Here is a 19,427-nt window from a genome sequence, read left to right as displayed (position 1 = left end):
ATTGCTAGTACATTGCATGTATCACCCAGCTGTTGATTACAAGGAAGACGCTAGATTACAGATGCTAGCATGCATAAAATAGTGTAAGCATATTTGGAATAGAATTGGACATTGGTAATGCTTGCAGTATGCTGGCTAAAATATGCCAAAATTGATTACAGATAGCTCTTGACTTATGACCAGTCATTAAATCAACTAAATAAGTTGAGGACTATCTGTAATTTTGTCCTTGCTGTTTACAGAGCATATGATATGCAGAATAGATGTGAAAATATACAAGGCTTGTTTATGATGATATTAGAAGTGCATTTGTCAGGTATGTGAATGCATATGTACTTTTTGATTTAGAAAATGCCATGTTTTGCCTGAGAACTCCAAATATTTCCAGTTACTAGGAGCAATACTATTGTGAGGAATCTGGATCTGAAAATCAAGATGATGATGATGATGATGACATCCCTTCAGTTGTGTCTGACTCTTGGCTATTGACCAAAGTTCTTGTATTGATAATGACAGTGAGTGATGGCAATGCATATATAAATGGCAAAAATTTAGTACAAGTAGATGAATGTGTATACTTTGGTAGAATATTAATAAACATTGGGACAATTGATAAAAAATGAAATGCGCAAATTTATTTATTGATTTATTAAGTTTATATGCCACCAAGTTGTCTCTGGATGGCTTACAATATCATAAAAACAGGAAGTCAAAAACATTAAAACATTAACATTAACAAAAAAAATAGGGAAACTAAGAATCTGTTCAGGAGTGGGATGGAGGTGGAATCTTCATTTTAGTCCACTAGCAACTTCTAGTATGGAATGACCCCATGATTATATAGGCCTTATCCCCTGGTGAAGCTCTAGAAGCTGTAAAGGAGGTGCTTATAACATGTAGTTTTGTACATCTGCTGTCAACCATGGCAAACAAGAATCAGGTTTATCCTATAGCTGCTGTTCCCCACCACTTTTCAATTTTGAAATCTTAACATTTAGAAATGTGTTGCCTTGGTTGAATTTTGAGACTGTGACAAAATATGAGAAACTCTTTTTTTCTCCAGCAAAGTTTAATGCCGTGCCCTTTAGGATAGCAATCCCTAACCTTAGCAGCGTAGTGGCCCGGCTGGGGGAGGGAGAGGGGAACCGGGCTGTGTAAGCAGGGGCTGGTGCGCATGTGCATATATGCAGCTCGAGTTGCGCAAGTGGCAGGCTGGCACGCACACACGTGGCCCAGTTCTGAATAGGCCGTGGCCTGGTATGGCCTGGTAGTGGGCCACGGTCCAGGGGTTGGAGACCTCTGCTTGAGGATTTGACTTTATGAAAGTTCATGCATTTCTGATAATACTAAAGCCACGAAACAGATTTGTAATCTTATAAAGATTTAGAGGAAGTATACTGCTACACAGCATGCTAGTTGTATTGTATTAGTGACCCTTTGTTTTTGTTTTTTACCGTATGTGAGAAGAAATGTTATAGAATAACAAAGTTAGAAGGGACCTTGGAATCCAACCCCCTGCTTAGGCAGGAAACCCTACACCACGTCAGACAAATGGTTATCCAATCTCGCCTTAAAAACTTCCAGTGTTGGAGCATTCACAATTTCTGGAGACAAGTTGTTCCACTTATTAATTGTTCTAACTGTCTGGACATTTCTCCTTAGTTCTAGGTTGCTTCTCTCCTTGATTAGTTTCCACCCATTGCTTCTTGTCCTGCTCTCAGGTGCTTTGGAGAATAGCTTGACTCCCTCTTCTTTATGGCAGCCCCAGAGATATCAGAACGCTGCTATCATGTCTGTTATAGTCAGAGGTGATTGATATTCAGCAGTTCTGGAGAACTAGTAGCAGAAATTTTGAGTAGTTCGGACAACCAGCAAATATCACCTCTGACTGGCCCCACCCCCATCTATTCTCTACCTCCTGAGTCCCAGCTCATCGGCTGGGTCTTCTTTTGTTGCCTTGCACAGGAGAACAGAGCTGGTTAGTGGGGTGGGAAGAGAACGGGATTTTGCAGTAACCTTCCCCCAGGAGTGGGGAGGGAGTGGAGATTTTACAGTATCCTTCCCCTGCCACGCCCACCAAGCCATGCCCATAGAACTGGTAGTAAAAAAATTTGAATCCCACCACTGCTTCTAGTCCTTCTTTTCATTAAACTAGACATACCCAGTTTCTGCAACCGTTCTTTATATGTTTTAGCCTCCAGTCCCCTAATCAAGAAATTCATGTAACAAAAGTATGACTTTCTTCCCAGCAAAGAAAAAGAAATAAAATGTTTACGTTCTTAGTATTTTAGTGGCTTCTACCCTTTCCACTTGTCAGTTAAGAGACTTTCCGTGTGCCTTCTTTCTAGCATTCTTTTACTAAGCTCCATTTTAAGCATTGTGTGCCCTGCTGCTGATGGGAGAAGAGGGTCTCCACTAGCCCAAATGGTGGTGTGGTATGTTGGGAGAACCCTGAGGAACAGGTCAGCGATGTCCATTAGTTCTTTGTAAAATAAAGCTAAGAACAGTCAAGATTCAGAGTGTTCTCTTCCTGGTCCACTTCATATTTGGGACTACCATGTGACTCCAGTCTTCCCTGGTGCTGGCTTCCCAACTGCCACTTCTCAAATGTGTTCCTTATTCTTTATTCCTAGGGCAGAGATCTCCAAACTTGGCAACTTTAAGACTTGTGGACTTCAACTCCCAGAATCCCTCAGCCAGCAAAGGTTTGCTGGCAAAGGTTTGCTGGCTAAGGAATTCTTGGGAATTGAAGTCTACAAGTCTTACAGTTGCCAAATTTGGGGACCCCTGTCCTATGGGAATCAGTCACTGGCCAAACTTGAATTTCACTTTCAGAAACAATTGTCCAATATGTTTCAGCTTCTTGGTAGGGATATGAATAAGTGAATTATTGTGTCTGTACCTTTCTCTTCTCTATCCCAATTTGTTATCAAAGACATATATTGCTTACTTTCAAAATATGCAATGCTTAGGACATCCCACCATTCTAAAAAGAGGATCCCATAAAGGAAACTTGGAGTTCCAGTTTCAGAATCCAGTTTATCTGAACTGTTAGCCAAAAGAAACCCAGCAAAAAACAATCGTACATCACAAGTTGGAGGAAAGGCCCACACAATAGGTTCACGATTATTACGTCCTTTGTAATCCTCCCCACAACATTACTCAGCATGCAGACTGAGCCAGCCTGTAGGTGGCCTAGCTATTGGCAGGATGAAATGTCTTATGCCAAGTCAAATTTGAAGCTGTAACTCAAAACATTATTGCCATTTTTAACATTCTGCTTGCATGAGATTTCACTCTGTCCCTCCCAGTTCCTGGTCAATCCCTTGCTCCCCAAAAGGGCTTTGGCTCAGTTAATTTGGGTCAGTTAATACAAACAGGCAATGCATGTGTTTCACAGTTCTCCAGGTAAGGAAGCAAAGGTTTCACGCCAGTGCCAGGAGGAACCTGTCTCTGCTTTTCAGTTTTAAGGGTGCAAAACCTGAATCAGAAAATATGAAAAACAAAAAAAAGGTGGGATATTTTTTTAATACACCTTTGGGATCCTAGTAAATGGATATTATAGAGGGAGATGTTCAGGCATCTATTTTCCCTCATTATCTTCCAGGATTTTGACAGTAAAAGTTTTAACAGGATTTCAAGTTGTCCCAAAGGTGCTTTCCCCACCCCCACCCACCCCCCGAAGAGACAACTGGACTTTCCGATTTTTCTTTGAAGACGTTTCACTTCTCATCCAAGAAGCTTCTTCAGCTCTGAAGAAGCTTCTGAAATAAGAAGCAAAATGCCTTCAAAGAAAAACCAGAAAGTCCAGAGCTGAAGAAGCTTCTTGGATGAGAAGCGAAACGTCTTCAAGGGAAACCCAGAAAATGTAGTTGCCTCTTTTCTTTTCTTTTTTTGAGGCATCTTTGGGACAACCATGACCTGGATGACTGAAAATTTCCATAGACAGGATTTCATCTGAAAGCTTTAAAAGAGAGAGAGAGAGAGACTGAGAATAAGCTTTGTTTTGCCTCTAAAGAAAAAGGAAGAATTATCCTAGATCAAGTTCAATCTCTTCTAGCTAGGGCTCCCCTCAAGTTTTGAGAAGCTGAAGAGGTCAAGTTCTCAAGAAGCTCCCAAAACATTTGTTAGGGAGAATAATAGGCCGATCTCAAGACCTGTCCAGAGAGCTTTGGAGTCTAAAGAAGGAAGTACGCTCGTACAGCCTTCCCTTCTGTTCCCTCAAGAGGGTAGATAATGCTGGAGAATCCAAGCTACAGATGAACGGGATTCTCGCCTGCCACGTCCAGCCAGAAGCAGCGGACGGTGCGTGCCTGCCTTGGCCATCCTCGCCGCATCAGTTGAATTGACCAAGCGTGAAAGTGGGTTAGAGTGGGGGGGGAGGAGAAAGCAAGCTGCCCGCTTCCAGGGTACCAACGCTCATCAATATTCCCAAAGCTCAATTTTCAACCCACTCACCCCCCTCCCATCTTCCTGAACACACGTCCTACTGTTCTGCGTGTGCTTCCCCCCCCTCTTCCCAAACTTGACTTGGTAGACTCCTCCCCTTTCCTTAACTCGCTGCGATTTGCCAGTGGAGTACACGCTTTTTCCCCCCCTAACTTCGTCTCCCTTTACTTTATTGTCACACACCAAACCCCCCTTTTTATCTCATTGGTATCTTCTGGGGAAACCTTACCTTTGCCCATTTGCCCCTCGGAGGACTCCAATTTTGAAAAGGTGGGTGCGTTTATTAATTTCCAATTCTGTGCGTTCTTTTCTTCGCTTTTCTTCTTCTTTTTTCCCCCCTTTCCCTCCCTGCCCGGTTGGATGCGAGCGCACCTTGGCGTTGACTCGTTTCCCTTTCTCGGGATTTAAAAGACAATGAGAAGGAGGGTGGGAATGCTCTGGATCTGGGACGTGGGGAAACATTGAATATCTGGTTTGGTTGGGTTTTGTTTTGTTTTTTTAAAGCAAATGCTTATGAGGCTTTATGCTAAAATTGTATTTTTGCACAATGATGGACGGACAGTGGGATTTTCCCGCCTGGCATCTGAAGTGGGTAGAAATGAATATTTAATCACACGGGCGAAACAAAAGGACCTGATTTTTGAGTGAGTGCGCTTTATTAAAATCTGTCGTTTTCAGGAGTTTGAGAAGAAGACGAAAAAGAACAGGATTGTTGAGTGAAGAGTGAAATCCCAAATGCATAACTCGGTGTAGATATTATCATTTCTGGTCTGTTAGAATATTTACTGAAGGAGGCTTAAGCAGTTATTAGCAGTAATTTTCAATTGTTTTGAATCTGCGGCGCAATATTGAATATAGCAATAGTTCTGCATCATGTCAGAAAATTATTAATTGTGTATAGTTATTGGCTTGAGGGGAGATTCTACATCTTTTGTTATTATACACTTAAGGGTTAAGAAATAAGACAAAAATCTAGTGGTATGCTAGAAATAAATCTGTGACACACCTGCCATTGAACCATATTAAAGAGAAATCTTTGACTGAAAGTAAACTTGATTTAAATCAATGAGTTGTTTTTTTTAAAATGAAGACACTACGTGTCTACACATGTGGATGTGGATGTGTGACATGTGAGATTTGGTTTATTGTGATTTACAATAAAGCTGTAGCCTCCCTTATAAACACTTGTACTAAAATTGCAACTTTAAATTTTTAGTTGCCCTATTGGATTAGTAAAGTAACTACAGCATGCATCTGAGACAGGAATGCATCTCAGAACATTCTTCTAAAGTAGCTGAACATGTCAGAGGTGATATATGCCAAATAATTTCAATGGATCATGAGGAACAATGTTAAAAACCTAGCATAACTACTATAACATTGGCCTTTTCTAAGATTGCATTGCATCAAGGTAAATTTCATTCACCTTGTAGAAATTTAAGCCTATGCTTAAATTTCACGCACATGAGGCCTTTTAGGGATACAGTATTTTAGACACATTTGGGGGCATTACTGCAGAACACAGTGTTGGGATGAAAATGGCCAGGATTATTTAACTTTTCTTTTAGCCCACATGTCTTATGCACTAATGAGAATTATTCCTTTCTTCTGTGATCCAATGTAAAATAGTCACATATTGTCAATATCAGTAATCCAAATTCATCATGATAAGCTCACTGTTGTTTGATTTTGATTTCCATCCATACCAAGTTAATGTCATAATAACTCTGGATTTTTTAAAAATGTTGAAGCTAAATTTGCAAGTCAATGTTATGTCACTTTTGGCTTTTTGGATGGATATTGAAAAGCTAACTGCTGATAAGTATGAACTTGATTACTTATATCTCTATATTTTTAAATAGTCTATTTTTAAGAATGTTATTACAGAATGTGATTTTTCTTTTTAAAATGTAGCTAATTATAGAATAAACTCACAGTCTTTATTTTTTCTCTGTAGGTCTTATCTCTGGCCAAAAAGATTTTTTTTATTTAATTTTTTTTGTCCCTTGTTATTACTGGAAAGATTTTTAAGAACACAGAAAAGGGAGATTTTTAAAAAAAATCCTGAGACAGAAATGACTAAAGTTAACGGTGAAGATACAAGATCGGGGAATAGGATGGAGCGCTTCCAGCAAGGAGTCCGGAAACGTACTCTTATGGCAAAAAAGAAAGTTCAAAACATCACAAAGGAAGGTGTTAAAAGTTTCTTACTGAGAAATTTTTTTGTGATTTTCACTGTCATTGCAGTCATTGTGGGTGAGTAATTTCATCAAGAACAGAATCTTGAAAATTTTATTTGGACAATGTTATTGCTGTTCATTTCTCTTCCCTGCTGAGAATACATTGTTTCTCCAATTTTTTTTAGTCTGATCCTTCATGTTGGGTAAGCAAATATTTATCCTTTTCACAGTTGTAGTTCTGCCTGCCATTACATATGCCATCAGTTTAGACCTAAAAGGACCCAATTGGGAAGAAATTGCTTCAGCTGGTTAAAGCATCCTATTTTTAAATTATTCCTAAATTAATTCATTGCAATATCTCCTGATATTGCATTTCTATTAGAAATTGAAGAAAATCAACTACAGTCTTAGCCCATTCCCTATTTATTTTCCATCATTTCCAAGCTATAAATAATCAGACACATAGAAGGTCCTAATATCACTTAATCCTGAACAAACCATAGGAATAAGAATTTCATCTAAAACATTTAGTTCTCTTTCTCTTTTTTTAAAGGAGTTGAGCTCATGTCTCCAAGGTCATGTCTCACATATTCTGCTGGTGTCATTCAATCATTGAGGGGAGATTTACCTGGCAAAAATAAAATAAGGGGATTTAGTTCCATACTGTTTGCAAAGTGGATTACTATAGATCGCTGTTGGCAAAGGTTTAATATTTTGAATATTTCTTAGTTCAAAAGGAAAAGGGTTGGGTTAGGAAGAATCCTTGCTCCTATAGACTTTATAGCAACCTGAATCCAAAGATTTGTGCAACTTGTTCTGTGTATCAAGAACATGGGTTTGCATTTTCAAACGCACTGGATTTTCTATTTGCTGGTTTGCAAATGCTTTGATTTTTCTAAAAAAAAAATTTTTTTGACAAGGATAAGATAGGCATTGAGATGATGATGATGATGACTGATGATGAGTTTACCCTTCAACCAATGAATAGTTGGCATCTTTTTTCATTCAGGATTGCATGCATTCAACTCACGTTGGGCAAAGCTAAAGAGCTTCTTGAACTTTAGGCATTGGGCTTTGCTTTGCAAAAGAAAGTATTTTTATAAGAAGAAAAAAATAAACCAAGCAGAGGAAAGTATTTGAATAAACAAAAATAATTTCTATGATGTATAATCATAATCTTTATTTTATTTAAAGGGAGTATCAGGTACTTAGATAACATTAAAAACAAGGAAAGAATGTTTGCTTATTGTAATCAAAGGAACTAAGTTAGTTTGCTTCATAATCCACTGTATGAAAAGGACTTTAGAACTATTTCCCTAGAGACTTAGAGGAAGAGGAACCATTTTGGGGAGAGGATGTTCAAAACATAATGGTACAGGGTTTCAAAATCGTTTTCCAGGATCTCCTAGTACTTGCTTAACCTTACATCGCTGTCGGTTTTTATGGTTTATTGGGATCTGAATGCCTTCTGTATAAGCCCCACTGAAAAGAATGGGAACAGGCAAGAGAATGGTCATCTTGTATATATTACATTCCTTTCACTTGGATGTACAATCTAGATGTACTAAGGGAGAAACTGGGAAGTTCACCTAACCACATTACTTTCAATTGCAGACAGTGGAAGTGGATCTGACAAGAAATGAAGCATCCAATTAGTACTAGTAATAGTTAGTAAGCAAGCAAGTAGAGTCTTAAATAAAAGCTTTTCTTTATATCTTTATCATTTTACCAATATGAATCCCAAGAGAATACTTATTTTGTGGTGTCATAATCTGCAATTTCTAAAATTTAGGAACAAAACACATGCTGTCAATGGGATTTATTTCCAAGTGGACATATGTATTACTCCATGCATGGGAAATATATTCTACTGTAGAAATGATCAGAAAGCCTCTGTTTTATTCTTTGACTCAATATTTTAATAAGTACTCATTGCATTTAATATTAACAGCAGTTTTCTTACGGCAAGGGGTTGATTATGTTTAGAATTATGCTGAAGGTAAAGCCTTTATATCCTTCTCTAAATATAATTAATGGACAATAATTCCTGGATGATATTGAAAAATAATTCTAAGGATCCATTGTTGTGAAACATGGAAATAATCCCAAGAAACTATTTTGCTGAATTGATTGCAAAACCCTATCTATATCAGATTAAAAGATTGGTTCACAAGCTTTGTAATGGCAGCAAAAATTATAGGTATAACTTCAGTGGAAAAAAAAATCTGTGACTGCCTTCATAGCATTAGAAAAAGGAAATAGACTGAATAGCAGAAGACATACATTTATTTCAGTGTTACTAGGAGGTAAATCATCTATTTCAAGTGACAACCAAATTTGAAACTCTGATTATGTTGCCTCAGTTTTTTTTTAAATTGAAAGACTTTCCCATTTAAGGGAGTAAAGAGGAGGTCTTTTTCCTTGAATATTACTGCAAGAAATAACTAATGAAGAAACCATGATAAGAAAACAAAGTTTATAGGTATACATAGCACATGGGTAGGTGGAAAATATTTCAGAGGAGTTGCTGTTCCCTAGTTTTTCTCGTCAGTTGTATCTGGCAAAATATGAAATTTATAGTCTGAAAATGTAAAAAAAAAAAAAACACCTCCAGTAAACCAATGTATTTTGAAATGGAAATTAGAAGAGATCAATTTTAGAAAGTTTAATAAACGTGAGGTGTTCATGTCTTAGTCATTTCATGTCATGAAATGATGCTAATAGAATCGTAGGTTTTAGAATACATTTTCAGATGCATCTTTTCAAATATATAGGAATATGGAATTCGAGTAACATAAGTTTTTTGAGTAACCACATAGCAGTGTAACATACATGTGTATGTGTTTCTGTAAAATGACAGATATGGGTGTGAGAATACACAGACACAAACACATATAAGCAGTTTGGTGAATGGTGAATGTGTCCATTTCACAGAGGGATACATTTAAATGGCTGAACTTGGGAAAAGAGGATTTTTTGAACTGAGAACAAGCAGATCTAATGGCTATACCCTGAATGTAAATGATCCTTACAGAGAAGTATTGCAGTGGTTTAGAGTTGATAATAAAAGTTCCAATCTATGATGTCAGTGATGAAGGCTAGCGGCCTAAAAATTAAATATTCATTAGGGCAGTCTTCATTGCAATTGCTATGGGTGCAACTATGTGTTCTTACTGAACTAACTTTCATTAACCTTTACTCTGGACAAAAATTGTAGAGCAGAAATTAAGAACATATGGAATGCCTGTCAATTCCTTGTAACTGGATTTCGTACAGCCAAATAAATATCCGATGTTGCAAATATTGTGGATGGCATTGAATATCAATTCTAAAGCAGCTCGCTCTCTTGTAAACTTAGAAATACGCTAGGTGCAGGTTTCTGGCAACCTGCAACCATCCGTTTTCTTCATCTAGCTTAAGGAAAGGATTATATCACAGCCAGATATAACATCCTTCCATAGGTGCTACTAACTGGCAGGTAGGCCGATATGTCCCTGTCTCAGTATTCTTGCCCTTTTGATTCTGGGGAAATTGACACAATTCAACATGTCCTTTTTATTGTAACTTTTATAAGGATCTCCTAAACCTAAAGGATATCATAACCCCTCTTTTACTAAGTACACCTGGGAGAATGGATAGTTTTTACACCCTGAAACTTAAACCATGAAACCGCCTACACAGTGGCCAAATTTAAAATGAATTAAAATGAGACAAAAACTAACATCAAACATAAATGGATAATCCTTTTTCCTTCTTTTCCTTTTTAACTGGTTCTATTAGGTTGTATCTATTGCTGATGTCTGATCATAAGTAATTTGAATTAGAACTAACTGATACAAAGCAGCTCAAGGATAGGAGGAAAATCTCCCATGACATCAGAATTCAACTAGTAAATGGAAATTAGCAAAAAATATTATCTACGCTGTAAGTATAATAGAACAATAATAATATACTAGAGCAATTTGTAGAATAATATTAGCCCTTATATCGGAAAGAAGCTTGAGGTGATTCAGAGGGATATAGCAGGGTTCTCCAACTTGGTTCCCTGCTGATGAGTGATAAATGTAACACTTAGTACTCTAAACCAACAATTGGCCTTCAACAGATTGCCGGGTTATGAAATATGAAAATAAATATATTGCAGACAAAATAGCTGTACTGCACTTACAGACAGTACAATACTTGCTAAGGTGACACAAGATTTAACGTGTAAAATACTGATATATAGTTATTAATCTGTGTGGCCATGACAATCAGTTAAATTATAGTCTCTGCTTTCAAAAATAACTCAAGTTCAACTAACAATTTATGAACTATTCTCATGCTGCGTTTATTACAGTTCTGGAATATATGACCCTGAAATGGGAAGGGTTTTAAAAGTGAATTGAAAGACTTGCTTTAATGTAGGATCCAGTACTTGGGAGAAGTCTTTGTTGGGCTGATCCTGATCTTATTTTAATACCACTTTTGATCTGAACAGTAGCACAGACCCTTAAGTGCCTCAGGCAAACTTTCTCTTGCAAATGTTTAAAATATAGCATTCTTGTTCAGATACAGTGCTCTGCCAATGCATTAGTTGTTTTTAAGTAGCTGTGGACAACAAGAAATCCAGCAGGAGCTTACATTAAGAGCACTGATTACAGGAAAATTATCTACTTCTGCCAGACAACAGAAATATTCACTCATATCCACATGACAACAAAAACTCAGTCAAGAAACATGCCACAGATTAGCAATAGCACTTAAGACTTATATACTGCTTTACAGTGCTTTACAGCCCTCTCTAAGTGGTTTACAGAGTCAGCATATTGTCCCCAACAATCTGGGTCCTCATTTTACCCACTTTGGATGAAAAACTGAATCAACCTTGAGTCATCCAGAATCAAACTCATGGAATGAGCAATGAGTTAGCCTGCAGTACTGCATTCTAACCACTGCACCACCATGGTTCTTCTAGTCCTTGGTAGAGCAGCCATGAAGGTCTTGGAAGATATTCAAATGTCACCTGTCTAATTCTACAAAGGTCACAATTTGTGCAAGCCATCATATTCCCTGCAACACTCTATGGAAGCAAAAGTTGGCAGGATAGGAAGTGTATGGACACTTTTGAACTTGGGTATTCAAGGAGAATTCCATGGACAGCCAGGAAAGCAACCCAGTGGATCATTGAACAAATCCACTCAGAATTCTCATTCAAAGTCCAAATGACCAGGTCAAATTATCCTACTTCAGAGATACCATCTCTCTGAAAAAGGCTGTAATGCTGGGAAAATTGGAAGGAAAGAGAAGAAGAGGATGGCCAGAAGCAAGGTGGATGGACTGTGGGAATGCTACAACAGCTGCAACTTCAAGGACCAGTCATCTTCAGCACCACTGTGACTTCAAATGGTCACTGAATGAGTGGTCAATAAGAAAGGACTACCTGTATTTATTTTATATTTAGTGTAATCTTCACTATTTTCTGATTGCTCCAAACTTTTCATCTTCTACTGCTTAAGGCAGCATTTTCACGCTGCTCAGTGACAGGATTGGTCTGCTTTGTTATAGATTCTGCCTTAAGTCTATACTATATCTTAGGTGCTCTGAACCAGTTTTTCCATTCAAATTCAAAGTACTATATAGTTGTAATATCTAGAGTCTCAGAAATTAGATCAAATGACGGGGCAGGAGGTATGCAGGCATTTTTAATGCTGACTTCAATTCACAATTAGCTAAAAAGTGAGTGGTGTGATACACATTGCACAGTTGTCCTTCCTTTTAAAGTCTTTTTAGAAGAAAATTCAGAAGACCGACTTGGATTGGAAACATCAAATGTAAGTGGATGTAGCCTGTATTTTTATTCTCTCCACCCTCCAAGCATTTGTTTAGAAAAATTGACTTTCTTCTGGTCTAGTAAATGGCTGCAGCCCAAGTCTTCCTTGGAAATTTGCCACTTTCCCAAGAAAGACAAAGACAAAGTAGTGTAACCAGTGTATCCTGAGGAGTTGGAACCAGAGAAGTTGAAGGGAATCAACATCATTAGTTGCCTTCTAGTAAATAGAACTTTTGTGAGTGAGATTATCAATCATGGCAAACACTTATGGAAGCGCCCATCACAGGATACCTCAAAAAATTGTTCCTGCTTACTTCCATCCATTGAAAAATTCTTCATATATTTGTTCTTAATTCCTAGTATTATATAAATACCTATCCTGGAAACTAGTTTTCTTTCCCAAGGGATATACATTATCCTCTGTGACTCCAGTTCCTGTCTGTTTCTTCTCTGTTTAGCGTCTTCCTGTTTAGCTCTCAACCTAACTTCCAGCGTAGTTTTCTCTTGCCTGATCAATAGGGGTAAAGATCTATGCCTTGTAACATTATCATTTTAGCCTTGTGTTTTCAGATTAAATGCTTCCCCTAATGAGAGGTTTAAGAACCCTAAAAACTAAAAACTTAAAAAAAAAAAAACCAAGCAAGATCCGATGTAATTGGGATGGGAAACCAAAGGAAAATCAGTGTTACAAGTTACATTGGGAAGTTGAAACCAAATTCAAAAGGAATACATAAAGACCTTGCCTTAATGTCAAAGAAGCTATATAGATATGCAACTAGAGCAGGGGTGTCGAACTCGATTTCACTGAGGGCCACATCACAGTTGTGTTTGACCTTGGGGGGCCGAGGGTGTGGCTAGCTCTATTTCACTCATGTCGGGGGCACCTGTGGTGGCCCGAGCACTCTACCAGTGAAAATGGGCTCCTGAGCTCAGGAGCCCATTTTTGCTGGCAGAGGCACCATAGGCCAGTCCTTTGCTGTTTCCGGGTGGCCCCGTGAGCCAGATCTAAGCACCCCATGGGCTCGATCCCCAGGCCATGAGTTTCCCTTGAATTGAGAGCATCTGTACTTTTTGAAGAACTAAGCATTGGAACTCATTTGGTGGAACAATTACAGCACCCTTTATCCAATCTTGTATTTTCTTTGCTGAGGGTAATGGGAATTACTGTCATCTGAGAATATGACTAGCATAACCAACCTCTAGGAATACAAGTAAGGTTGAAAATGATTTCACATGCATGGAATTCATGATGTAATGGATGTATTATACCAGGTTTCTTGGTTAAGTGAAATAATGTAACTTCACGTTACCATGTTTACTTTCCTGTTTGCTAGGTTTCAGGTGATCTGTAAACTTAGACATTTCTTTGTAGACATTTATTTCATTCACTCGTGTTAACCTCATTAGTGCAAAGGTAAATATTTATACCATTGTTCCACAAACATGGTACTGAAATATGGATTTTGTTGTTGTTTGCATTTATAATTTGAGGGTTGAGTTACTAAATAGACTTTGGTCCTGGACAAAATAATTCGTAATTTAAAAATAAATTTAAAAATAATATACTGAAGGTAGTTGGTTGAAACCAACCTCGTGAGAGGAAAGCAGACTGTGACGAGAAAGGAAAAGATCTCAAATGTTTTTTATTCGTATCTGGATTTTCTCCCTCTCTCTTTTGTTTGTTTTGTAACCAAAGAGGAAAAAAATTGCATGGCATATGTCCTTATAAACTAAAAATTCTGGCTTAATGAGATCAGGATGTAAACAATTCATATACAGCCAAGTTGCCTTCTTCTTTGTGACCAGCCATCAGGCTAGGATTGGTTAATAGGACACCTAGAATTTCACATCAGAACTGTGGTAAAGTAGTAACAAACCCACATCTCCAAGCTGATTTCTGATTGTTTGTTTGCAAGTACTTACCTGAGTACTAGGCTTAACATAGCATAAGGAACCTACAGTACTGTAAGTGTTGTACCTTAGTTTAATAACCACCTTTGCAGAATGTGGAGTAGAGTGACTGCATACCAATTGTTTAGGTAGATCAGGGGTGTCAAACTCAAGGCCTGAGGGCTGGATCCAGCCCGTGGGTTGCTTAGATCTAGCCCACGGGGCCGCCTTGGAAATAGAGAAGGACCAGCCTGTGGTACCTCTGCCAGCGAAAATGGAGGTCGCGAGGACTGCACATGGCCTCCCGAGCTCTGTCTTCACTGGCAGAGGGTTGCAGGAGGCTGTCACATCTGAAAAGAGAGCTTGGGAGCCCATTTTCGCTGGCAGAGCGCTCGGGCCATCACAGGTGCCCCCCTACCCAAGTAACTTGCTGCCCACGCCACCCCGGCCCCCCAAGGTTAAACACAACCCTGATGCAGCCCTCAATGAAACTGAGTTTGACACCCCTGATATAGATCATGGTTTATTATAATAATGAATAATAATTGGAAAAACATCAACTTGGCCTATTGTACTGTCAGACAACTACAGTGTCATAGTCTGTAAGCCACCTTGAGTCGCCATAGGCGAATAGGCAGCAATATAAATTCAATAAATTAATAAAAATAAGATAAACACAAATGTTGTTAAATATAAAATACTGTATGAAATTTTAGATTTGTCATCAAATGAAAAATGCTGCAGAGTGTCATGCCCCTGTCAGAGTCTGAATTCGAGGAGGAAGATGAACAGCTGACAGGCAGTGGGAGTGTGGCTCCATTGGCTGTGAAGGAAACTGGGGAAGGGTAAAGTCCTGCTGGGCAGAGCAGGGGAGAGGTAGAACAAGAGAGAGAGAGTTCAGAGGAAGACCCAGACCCACCCCCTCTTCATCCTAGGGCACGCAGGGAAGAACGGAGAAGAGAGCAACATGGGTTGTGTGGCTTACGGGGGAGGAAAGAGCCCTGATTCCCTTCATTAGCCATAGCTGGGAAGGGAGTTTAAAAGAGATGCATGCTGAGTGCAGCATCTGCTGGGAACAAATGTGAGTTTATCTTGTGTGTACTTTGGTTGTCTGCCTTCTGAGCATCCTCCCAACCGTGTTGAGTTATTGCCGTGCCTTCATGACTGGAATTCCTTCTCCTGCCCTGCTGGACTAATTACCTCATTTTGCCTTGTTTGGACTTATAGTTACAGTTTTTGTTGACCATGTTTTGGACTTGATTCTCTGCAGCCAAAGGCTGTTCCTGGGAGAGTTTTTCTCAGCCAGAAGGTAACCAGGACATTGGGGGCAAAGTTGGAGCTAATAAAGGGACTCCTACTGATTAACTGACTGTGTTGCCTTTGTGCCATGCCCCGGTTCATCACACAGAATATAGGGCTAGAATCACCCTTAGTAGAATATTAAAACATTATGGACCTATTATATTTTAGGTTCAACAAAACATTTTGAACAAATTTTTTCTTACCAAGCTATTCAAGTGTGGGCTGGCTGATGTGACAATTGAGTACTGTCAAAAACCATATTCTCAAAAATCATATTCAGAGTACTCTTCAAGAGTCAATCATAAAATATCAAACCATAGAACAGTATTGAGATATTTCAAGATTCAGTCATGATCTTCTACTCATGAACACTTGGACGAGAAGATGGACAGAATATTAATTTTAGTATATCAAAAGAAAATCCAACATTGGAATAGATAACTAATATCCTGGAAGAAAGAAACAAAAGTTGAGATAATCCTGGTAGGCTAAAGAAATTAGACGAAAATAATAGAGTGAACTTAAACATGATAAATGCAAAATTATTCAAATCAAGAATATTTAACTGCACAGATATAGCATGGTAAGATACCTAGATTAGCAATAGTACATGCAGAAATAATCTTGCACTGAGAGGATAAAAAGACCAAATGGGTCACCCTTGAGATACGGTTGCAAACAATGTAAATGTGATTTTAGGCTACATTAACAATAGTTTCGAATTATGGGAGTAATAATATCATATCCTCACTGTCTATGGATATTCCCAGTCATCCATCCATCAAGGTTGTCCCAAAGGTGTTTTTTTCAAACACCTTTGTTTTTCCTTGAAGACCTTTCGCTTCTCATCCAAGAATTTCCTTCAGTTCAGATCAAGGAAAAACAAAGTCCAATTGCCTTTTGAAAAAGCACCTTTGGGATATCACATTCTCACATTAAGCCCTCCTTGTTTCAAAGCATCGCATGTTAGAAAGATTTCAGACAAACTGGAACTAGTTCAGAGAAAGGTAACCAAGATATTCCGAGAAGAAGAGACTATTCTTTATGAGAAGAGATTGAAAGAACTGGGAATATTTCGCCTTGGGGGAAGAAGATGAAGCAATATATAATGTCAGTCTTCAACTAGCAAGTTTTTCTTCAGTGGATGCATTTAAGTGGAGCTGGAAAGTCAACTGTCTTGGATTCTTCCTTTGGAGTCCTGCCCAAAGCAGGTACACTATATAAACTCAGTGTCTAAATAGCTCCTACCAATTCTGTGATTATATTTGACTGTGGAAGCAACAAGGCACATATAACTGAAGTTTAGACCCTTATGAAGGGCATAGAATACATTGTGTGTGGTTTTTTTTTAAAAAAACAACAACCCTTGCTTGAGAACATCCTATTAAAATCACAGCAAAATGATTGTTGAACAATTTTTCATGGGAACAACATGATGCTTGTTAGAACAGCCACTTCACAAAGACCAGAACTGACATTAGAGAGTGGAGGGGGAGCAGGTTTTTCAAATACTGCTGTCTATGAATATTACAAATATTGCCAGCATTGAGTATGTCCGTGTCCGTGTCCGTGTGTGTGTGTGTGTGTGTGTGTGTGGGGAAAGGGAGGGAGGGAGGGAGGGAGGGAGAGAGAGAGAGAGAGAGAGAGAGAGAGAGAGAGAGAGAGAGATCCAAAACAACTTTTCAAAATTGACTCCAAAGTCCTGCACAGCCCTATGTTTTTATTCATGTGTAACGTATTTCTCAGTATTGAATAATATGCTGCTCACCATTCCCCAACTGTAACTGAAATTTAAATGAAATTCAATAAGTTTTAGCTCTTCCACAAAGTTAAACTTTTGAATTTGTTAAGTGAGAATTAAGTTTTGGAAGGATTTGTTGAGTTGTATATGTGTGTGCTTTGCTTGTTTGTTTCAGAAAGAGTGGTCTTGGCATGCCATATAAAGGTCTAGTGTGGCCGGTGGTCCAAAAATGTTTTCCCATTACTCTAACAACAGAAAACAATACTCTGTGTTTGTGTGTTGTTGTTGTTCAAGAACTTCTTGTTAGTTTTTAGATGAGATGATCCTTTGGCATAATCAGTCGTCTCTATGTTCTTACTTTCTTATTTTTCTTGTTGGTCCATGAAAAAGGCTCCTGGATGACCTTAATGGAAGTTCACTGATGTTATCTCATCTCCTTTTTATTTGTGTGATTCTAGTATTTAAAAAGTATGTTTTCCATGGTAACATTGTAAGGAGAATTAAACTGATTGTAAAAAGATGGTTTGCACGTGCTGATGCCCCCATTACTTTCTGGTTCATGATTTGCCATGAAATCTGCATCAGGCAAACAGTATGCAAGCAGTGCATTAGAACAGAATAGGAACAGAATAGGAATAGAGTAGAGCAGAGCAGAGCAGAATAGAATAGAAACTTTACTGTAACTTTAAATACACACTAATCAGCATACTTTAAATTAAATTTTGTTGCATTACATTTGTATGCAAACTTGACAGCTCACTAGTATAGTGCAGTGTTTTTCAGCTTTGGCAATTTTAAAATATCTGGACTTCAGTTCTCAGAATTCCCCAGACAGTATGCTTTTATATAGAACCAGCTGTATGTCTTTGGACCAGTCACTGTTTCTCAACTTTAAACTTATAATTTTTTTAAAAAAATCTACTAACTCTAGAAAATGAGCCAATAAAATTTTTTATATTGCCCTGACAATGGGAGAATATCTTAACTTTTATAACAAGAGTTTCACTGCACCTCAAGTTGTGGAGATCCTTGGTGTTCTCTGAGCTTGGTTGTTTTTTTGTAGGCATTTCATTACCAAACCAGGTAACATTATCAGTGCTATGCAGGGCCTCAGTATTCGAAGTCACTCAGTCTTGCTTGGCTTGAGTTATAACCTCTTGTTCCCCAGCCAAATCATCAGTCTCCAGACAGAGCCTTCACATCACTTAGTTGGTCTAGAGTGGATGTATTTTATTTATTTATTTATTTATTTATTTGATTTGTCAATTGTTTACAAGATAATAAGTACAAGTGTATACATAGTTGTGAATATATGAAATGGGTACATATAAGAAAAATAAAAGAATAAGAGAAACAATAGGACAGGGACGGTAGGCACGTTGGTGCGCTTTATGCACGCCCCTACAGACCTCTTAGGAAAGGGGTGAGGTCAATAGTAGACAGTCTAAGGTTAAAGTTTTTGGGGTTTGGGGAAGAGACTACAGAGTCGGGTAGAGTATTCCAGACATTGACCACTCTATTGCTGAAGTCGTATTTCCTGCAATCAAGTTTGGTGCGGTTTACTTTGAGTTTGTATCTGTTGTGTGCTCTTGTGTTGTTATGGTTAAAGCTGAAGTATTCATTGACAGGTAGGACATTGCAATGTATGATTTTATATACCATGCTTAAGTCGGACCGAAGACGGCGTAATTCGAGGTTTTCTAGTTTTAGAATTTCGAGTCTGGTGGCGTAAGGTATTCTATAACGGGTAGAAGAGTGGAGAACTCTTCTTGTGAAATACTTCTGGACTTTCTCAATTGTGTTAATATCACATACGTGATAAGGATTCCAGACTGATGAACTGTATTCGAGTATTGGTCTAGCAAATGTTTTGTATGCTCTGGTTAGTAGTGAGATATTACCAGAGAAAAAGCAACGTAGGATTAGGTTAACAACTTTTAATGCCTTTTTGGCTATGTAGTTGCAGTGAGCTCTAGCACTTAGATCATTAGAGGTGAGTATTCCCAGGTCCTTTACAGAGCTTGGGTCATCAACAAGATCTTGACTATTCAGC

At 38.3% G+C, this 19,427-nt stretch overlaps 1 protein-coding gene across 2 annotated transcripts in view; it reads left to right on the top strand.

The window, feature by feature from the left end:
• Positions 1 to 4,487: 4,487 nt before the first annotated feature.
• The window catches only part of SLC1A3 (solute carrier family 1 member 3), a 51,945-nt gene continuing 37,005 nt past the window's right edge, over positions 4,488 to 19,427 (top strand). The window contains exons 1-2 of one of the 2 annotated variants that reach the window (XM_087958511.1): positions 4,488 to 4,719; positions 6,407 to 6,705. In XM_087958511.1, coding sequence (XP_087814637.1) covers positions 6,525 to 6,705 — 181 coding nt within the window. In that variant the 5' untranslated portion in view covers positions 4,488 to 4,719; positions 6,407 to 6,524. Of the gene's footprint in view, positions 4,720 to 4,790; positions 5,094 to 6,406; positions 6,706 to 19,427 lie in introns of those variants that run through there. The other variant, XM_087958510.1, reaches the window with a different exon arrangement.

Source organism: Notechis scutatus, chromosome 2, assembly GCF_049901735.1.
Source record: "Notechis scutatus isolate UNSWTSFEM ecotype Mainland chromosome 2, rNotScu1.2, whole genome shotgun sequence".
Taxonomy (NCBI): domain Eukaryota; kingdom Metazoa; phylum Chordata; class Lepidosauria; order Squamata; family Elapidae; genus Notechis; species Notechis scutatus.
This window is presented reverse-complemented; position numbering and strand designations above follow the sequence as displayed.